General features: G+C 36.3%; 1 protein-coding gene across 1 annotated transcript; it reads right to left on the bottom strand.

The window, feature by feature from the left end:
- Positions 1–4,972: 4,972 nt before the first annotated feature.
- On the bottom strand, positions 4,973–8,184 carry hoxa13b (homeobox A13b). Its single transcript, XM_066683972.1, has 2 exons — positions 7,680–8,184; positions 4,973–5,274 (listed from the first exon to the last, which is right to left on the bottom strand). The coding sequence occupies exons 1-2, from the start codon at positions 8,182–8,184 to the stop codon at positions 5,033–5,035; spliced, it is 747 nt and encodes a 248-aa protein (XP_066540069.1). The 3' UTR covers positions 4,973–5,032.

Raw genomic sequence — 8,184 nt, forward strand, 5'->3', positions numbered from 1 at the left:
GAAGACTCGCCTGTACACGTGTCTATAATAAAATATAAATATACCAAGAATTTAAACATGTTCCCTCGATTTCTAAAATGTGCACATCTGATTTATCCTGGGCGCAAAAGAAGTGTGCAAGCATGCAGAAACGCATATTTATCATTTTAGGATTACATTTCAGTTGTAGCTATATATTGAACAACAGAAATCTCTTGAAGATTGTTAAAGTATTTAAAATGTGAAATAAAGTCAAATCAAAACTGATGGCCGCTAACAACTGGTGAAATGAAAAACGGAAACCAATACCTCATATAGATTTTAGAAACATCTTCTTGTAACTTAACGTGTTCATTTCAGTTCACATAAGAGGACTGCTTCCAATTTGAATCTGAGTATTGACATTTAAATTGAAGGCGCGCTATAAACTTGGATTTACCTTTTTGCTGAATGCGTATTTTATTATCTCCCTGTATGTTGTTGGACGGTGGTAGTGTGAGAGATGCGAGTTTTACTGTTGTCTCGGTATGTTGTAATTATATCATTACTCGGCCTGTTGAGGTTACGGGTCAAGATTAGTTGGATTGCTTTGCTATTTTGTGTCTGTTTACATTTGTATTCATTATAATTACAATTGCTTAACGCTGCTCTCATTATTCTGGACAGTAAAAAAGTACACTGTGTGGCGGGAAGAAATGCTGCTCCTTGTCGTGAATTAAAACAAGAAATTCAGCAAGAAAAGACGTTTCATTAAAAAAAAATCTCGTTTGAATTTTTTCTCCTTTTATTCTCTTATTTTAAGAAAATTGATTCATCTCTGTAAGTCAGAACGCACTCAGAACCTTTGTAATGCAAAACGAGAACAAATTCAGTGCCACTTTTATACTTGTCTCTACGTAATGTGTTGTTAAATAAATTACAGCTTGTATATTATGAAGCAATTTGCATTGAAATTATTTGAATATACACTTTATGTAAATTTAGTTTAATAAACCAGTAGATTTATACTTGTAATGAAGTGTAAAAAACATTAACATTTAACATTATGCTATCATAGGACATATGAATAACAGATCCGAAATAAATTATTGTTCAGGAAAAGGAAGTTTAATAATGCAGACGTCTGTGGTTTTTAACATATAAAGGAGATAATATTTAATCACCATTAAAAGACTCCAACTTCATTTTGACAGCAATCAGAAATAATACGTGTTCAGCAAAATGTTTAATCTCTGAACAGATGCGAGATCTTAGAACCTGACGTGATTAGATGAGATACATATCACAAGACGGTGCACTCCGTACATAATAAAAATATGACACGGAGTAACCATCTGCCCTGGTTCATTTATGTCAAAAATACTTTAAACGAAGAACTGTTCAAATGTTTGAGTTGAATATTAACCTTTCAAATCCTTCAGTGTATCATTTATTAATGTGAATACCTTTCACCTCACTATTCGGTTTCCATTCCTGGTCGTTGTAAAGTTAAGAGTACTTTATATTTCGGGGGTCAAGACAAAAATAAATGGATGATGGTGGGTGATGGTGGGTGTACAGCTGAGTAAATACATCCAAACTTTATAGCATTTTACATTTTATTCGTGGTGTTTAGTGATTAATTTCTTTGTGTTTAATGGAATATGTATGCATTTAATGCATTTAGACAACTCTGTCCTCCTCTGATGGCGGGCAAGAGAATTTCTTTTTTCATAGAACCACCTTTCAAAAACGCAATGCAGTTTCTAACTGTGCCTTTAGATGGCAGCAAATACCAACATTTCTTTTCATCCGGGTACTTTTTTAACGGGCCTTAATTAAGGCTGTTTCATAGAGCCACTACTGTTCAGTCTTTGCTGATATTGGGGAACTTTACTGTGCGAGTAGTTGAATCTGACTCCCCAAAGGGTAAGACAGAAAGATACAATAAACCTTTCCCAAATGTACGTATTACTGATGAAAGGTCCTGTATCAATTTTTAAACACAGTGTTTCACACACACTATGTTAACCATTCTTGTGTAGGAATGTCACGGCTTTAACCCATAAAACAACGGCGTTTGATAGACATATAAAACGCCGTGGTTCAAATTTGAATACACTATTTTGAAATAGTAAAAGTTTGTACGCTAAGCAGTGTGTCTTTTCATTTTTTAACATGACAAAATATTAGAGTTACACTTACACTTCTTTTGCAGTACCCTTTTGAATTTTAGTAGATGTTTATGGCTTGTTTATTGTGACAGAATTTATTACACTGTATGTAGTTATTTTTAATTATATTGGAATTATATAATTGTATCAATATATTTTATATTCAAAATGAGGAAATAAATTGTCCAAAAATAGATAGGAACCTTGTGGTTATAAACCTTCAGTTCAAACATAAAATTACTGGGAAGGTAATATATAAATTATTATTATTGTCCTCTACATTTTAAATGTATTCATGGACATGAGAGATATTATTGAATAAAATGTTAACAAGGGTTCTTTCTCTTTTTTCTCTATTTTTCTGAGGTTCCATCTTCAAACACAGCTACGTGTTTATGGGTGAATATACTTTTATGAAAGCTTCTGTAAAAACTACAGGCTCATCCGTTTTTTTTTTTTTTGCTTTTGTTTTTTTTTTTTTTTTTTTTTGCTTTCTTTTTTTTTTTTTATTTTTTCTCTGTTGTTAGAAACTTGTTAGATATTCAATGTATTTTAAATGCAGACATCCAATCCAGAGATTACTGACATAATCTCTCCATATTTCAATAATAATTTTTCCCTATTTTGCTCTTCATTTTTAAAGATATTTCATGTAAATATGTTTAATGATGTAAGCAGGGTTGTGTAGTTAATTGTATGCACTTGATTCCATGTTAGTAAAATAAAGATTAATTTGTATTGTTATTCAGGGTTTTTAATGAAATATATTTTTTTGTTCAGCAATTCCTTTGCTATAATTCATTTTCAAGATATATTTATTTTTATATTTTAGATCAAAAGGTTCACAAATAAACAATTAATTTCACTTCTCATATTGATGGATTTTAATAAAAATGTGTACAATGGTGAATTTTGTGCCAAGTGATTTCAGGTAGGCTCCCACCACGACCCTGATCTGGTTACAGAGGTTTTCTTTATTTGTTTGTTTGTTTGTTTTTCTTGTCTTGTGTTTTGAGAATGGTTTTAACTTCTTGTCATCTTATTTAAAAATCTGACACTGCATTTGTGATATAATTAGGACAATTTGTAATAATTAATGCATTGTTTTTCTGCAGTATGTTTTCCATTTCAAACCTTCAAACATATTAGGATGTCCTTATGAGTAAAGAATAATTGTAATTGCTTTCAAATATATAGCTGCACATTTTCCTCATTGTTTTAATCTTGCTTATTTTTTCTGTATTTACCAAACCTTTTCCTTTTTAGTTATGTTTCACTGAGACTAGTATTCCTCATAATTTGTTACCTTTACATCCTATGAGAAATAAACTTATTCACACATATATCAACACATTTGTTACTCTCTTTCATTTTACTTAATTTTGACAAGACTTGCACTGATGTAGTTGGTTTTATTCAAGTGAAATAAATGTAATCATATGGATTTAAAGTAATATTTTGAAGCATAATTACATCTGCATTACACGCTCCGTGATTTTATGCAGGGAGAATGTGTGGCTAAATATCATTCACAACAACCCCCTTTTTCATTATTCACACACAAATATACTGACAAAATATAGGTTTATTGAATTGACAGAAAGAAAAACTAAATGTTCTGTATGTCACTTTAAAATGTAGTAAAGTAACTGCACGATAATAAGTTAAATCATAGAAAGCCAGTATACATCATCTATGAAAATTCCCAAAACTGGAGTTAAATAAACAAAGATGAAACCAGAGGTGCATATAACTGTACTGATTAAACTTCGCCGCTAGATGGCAACATCGCTGCGTTCATCAACGAAAGAGGAGCCTGTAGCCTTCGATGTGGTACTGCTGCTCCTTTAGCAAAGCAGGGGTCAGTTTAATCTCCTGACTCAAATGAAACCTCGCTTTTTTGTGTGTCTTCATTTTCATTCAGACTGAGCAAACTACATGACACTTTAATTCCACAAACCTAGTGTAAATTAGTGAAAAACACCTTAGAATCTATTAAGGCTACAGGGGCTCATTTCCTAAAACGAGCAAAGACCAGCTACGAGAAAACCCAGAAAGTGTTGTGTTAGATGATGGGATGCTGGTCAACAGGAAGGGAAACTGTAACACTGGTCACCATCAAAACCAGCATATGTTGAATTATGGACTCTGGTTTGTTGGTCAACCGATATGACTATGCTGGCTGACCAGCCAAACCAGCATCGGACCAGCTTTTGGCTCAGCGATTAGCTCGTACGAAGCATTAATAAATCGGATTTGCATAAAAATGGTTTAATATGGGGAGTTTTATTTGAATATTATTAACAGTGACAGATGGACGTTGTTTTGCCTGAAGTAGCTACAATCTTAGCGTTTTATACGTGTGCCAAAAACGTAAGGATATTTTCTACCTGAATACGTTTTAAATGCCAAAAACTTATAGATAAGAAGATAGAACTTTATTTACATAGCATGTGAAGAGGATCTAAAACCTCAACCAACAAATATTTTCAGAATCGGGAAAAGTGATTTGCTGTCTGTCATTTAGCAGCTTTTAGTTTTAGTAAGCTTCAATTGGGCTACAATAAGTCTCACTTCAGTTACAAATGTGTTTCAAATAATAATCTAGGGTCTAGGATTGTGTGTCGCTGAAAAAAACGGACAATGGAAAAAAGAACAAAAGAAAGAAAAAAATGATAGTGTTTTTTATATGCATACACGTGTTTTTTTTTGTTGGCTGGTCTCGCGGTATCCGTGATATATTGTACAAAGGTGAGAAGTAGCTAATATCTCTTCTCTCTCCACGGAGATTTGAAGCTACATGTGGTAGTCACTCTGGCGGAGGATAATAAATAACCATGTGGGTCCTTCCGTTTCCGTTGGTACACGTGTCACCGGTGGTCCCATGCTCTCCGTGGGGTCTATGGGATGCTCTTAAATTTGTTGACCACCTTCTTCTCCTTCACGCGCCGGTTCTGGAACCAAATGGTGACCTGGCGCTCGGTCAGATTGGTGTGAGCTGATATCCGCCTCCGCTTGTCTTTGGTGATGAACTTGTTGGCGGCGTATTCCCGCTCGAGCTCCTTCAGCTGAACTTTTGTGTAGGGCACCCGCTTCTTTCTCCCGCGGCGAGCGGAGCTTCCGTCAGTCGCGGAAACACTGTCTGAGAGACGGAAAACCCCACATTAACTCCACTGCAGCGTAGAACAAGAACAGAGGACAAAACTCCACATCTGCACAGGCGTATTCACTCACCTTTTGTGTCATGTGCTTAGCCGTTTTATTGGCCATTTAATGATCAATTCTTGGTTACGCTCTTTAAAATAAAGGCGCAAGCGTTGCTTCCTTTTAGTTAAATCCGAAATTACGTTTAAAGTAAACAAAATGGGTCTATAAAATGGGTCTCTACATAACCCCATTAAACAACAACATAACAGAAGTATGCTTTATAATTGTGTAACTATTAATGTCATGCTTTAATTGAATCTCATTCACAAACACGATTCACTAAAAACCATCCTATTAAAACCTTTTTATGAAACCAGAACTGGTTCGTCTATGATATAATGTACAGAACATATACAATCATTGTCACCTTCATTTGTAACACGATTTGATTCAACGACATTCGCTGTGCAGCTCTTTGGTTTGGTTTAAAGTGTTTTGTAAATACATTTAAATGACCAAATAAATATCACCAGATTATAGAATCTCATATAAGCCTATTATCTACATTATTAAGACAATACATTCTCAGTTCAGTACAAGGATATAATAAATATGTAAATATATCGTTATGCAAGTACCTGGGCTGTACTTCATCTATTCAAACATGAATGAAAGAGGGTATTTTCTTGTGTGAATAATTTTACACTACACCATTTAGTCGTGCGTTGTACCATGTAGTGTTTACTACGAAACTTAAATTGTTATGTAAGCAAGAATCTGGTCCACAAATTCTGGTATTTTAGGGAGTATATTATAGGGAAAATCCAAATTTCTGCCTAATCCAAGTCTTGAAAAGTATATAAAATTGTTCTGAGAGATTTGTTTTAATCGCGTCATTTTATAGAATATTTACTCGAGGATTTCTTTACACTGCAGGTGACACAAACCAGGGGTCACAACATTTACGAATTTGAGGAAACATATATCTAATATGTATTTGCTTATGGTCAAATGGTTGATCTCAACACTAGTCCTTCGACAAGGTATCCATTATGGTTTCCTGTAATGTATTGCATTTAGAGACAGTAAACAGCTTTGTACCTATGCTGTGAGATACCTGACTGGCGAAGTTCACGTTAAAAATAACACTGTTTACATATCGACAATTTGGTTTTGTATATTATACTGCATTAACTAAATTAAATTAACTCCGTTCTTCCGAAATATTAGAAAGTTCATTTACAATTTCAAAGTGACCGAGCCCAAAACAAATGACGTAACACACAGACATGGGTCCCTTTAATGAGGGGTCGAAGTGTCTACATGGAAAATACTGCCTAAGCGTTTTGTTTACTATAAAAATCGAACAGACTCGGGTCGTCTTAGTGTTTGTATGAAATTCTGAAAATGAAAATAGTGGTAAATCCAAGAAAAAAAATTAGCCTCACATATTTAAGCAAAATACAGGACCATATTAAAGTCCTCTCCTGATCCTTTAGCTTTATAGCGCAAAGATAAAACTCCCCATTTCACACACACATCAAAGAATAACCTTAAAACGTTTTTAAGCTTCTTCACAAAATATTTGAAATGGCATCAGCTTCTCAGTAAACACCGGCCAGGACAGATCTAATGCTCGTTAAAGATAAGGATTAGCTCATATTCAAGTCGCTGGTATTTATTATGTTTATTATTATTAATTTTAAGACATATTGTATTCAGTTATATGTCTCTAATAATAAGTAGCGTAGAAAAATGAGGGCCTAAATTGTGGATCCACACACGGGCCTTTCAGATTTTTACATTTTTAATTTTTTGCATTTTCCGTCGTAGGATCGAAATAAACAACTCCATTCAGACCATCCTAACCTGAAATGCGCCGTTCAAGAGAACGTCATCCTCTCGTGCATCTTTACTGTGATGGTGATAAGAACCAGGGGTCACAAGGTGAATTCTTCGCAGCCATAGTGACAGGAACAGGACGTCCGAAGCTACGTTGCCTGATACTTAAGGCATTGATATTTAAATATGGTTTTAATATTCAAAACGACCAGTGAGGCTAAATCTGCGTATTGAGGCTAAATCTAACGTATTGCATACGTTATAAAATAGTGGTAAATCAGAAAAAAAAAGAAATTATTTTGCCTAATAACTCCCTGTATGTATCCCTCCACCAGGAATGGCAAAATCTCAGATGCATCCTATAAAAACAACGTTTCAGGTAGAAGTTAATGTCGAAACTTCAGACGTCTCTTATACATCAAAACGCTCTGAATGACTGTTATCTCTCCCGCGACTTAAACTTTCCCCCTTTAATCAAATCTAATTGGCTAACACTTCTAAAATGGCAGAGGAGTCCAAAAACACGTAACGCAACACAAAGTATCGCACCTTGGACACCAGGGAGACTGTTCTTCCACAGCTGGCTGTGCTCCTTGGGGCAGTACACAGGGCTATTCCAGCTGTTGCTGATGGCCCAGGGTTGGTAGGTCTCTGCGGGAAGGACGGGTTCGTGCCTGGGCTCCGAAGGCACGTCGAGATACCCGGACACGGGCTGGTAGGGTCCGGCTGAGTAGCCCGGGTAAAAGGTGAGCTCTTTGGCTCTGGTGCTGAACTCTGCGTCGCCGGAGAGTGACGCGGCTGCGGGGGCTGTTGGCTGGGCGCACGGCTTGGTCATCCGGCACGGGTAATACCCCCCTCCTCCTCCCGCGCTACTGAAGTATCCGCAGGGCGCTCCGGATGCGCCAGACGCCGGTACTTCGCCAAGCGCGTAGCCACAATGCGCGGCTCCTCCCGCGGCCCCGAAGCCCTCCATCCCAGCGCTCGTGTCTTCGGAGCCGCCGCCTCCGTAAAGAAACATGAGCGGCTCAGTCCAGCGCGAGGGAAGCAGCACGGACGCGGTCAT

The sequence above is a fragment of the Hoplias malabaricus genome, chromosome 10 (assembly GCF_029633855.1).
Source record: "Hoplias malabaricus isolate fHopMal1 chromosome 10, fHopMal1.hap1, whole genome shotgun sequence".
NCBI lineage: Eukaryota > Metazoa > Chordata > Actinopteri > Characiformes > Erythrinidae > Hoplias > Hoplias malabaricus.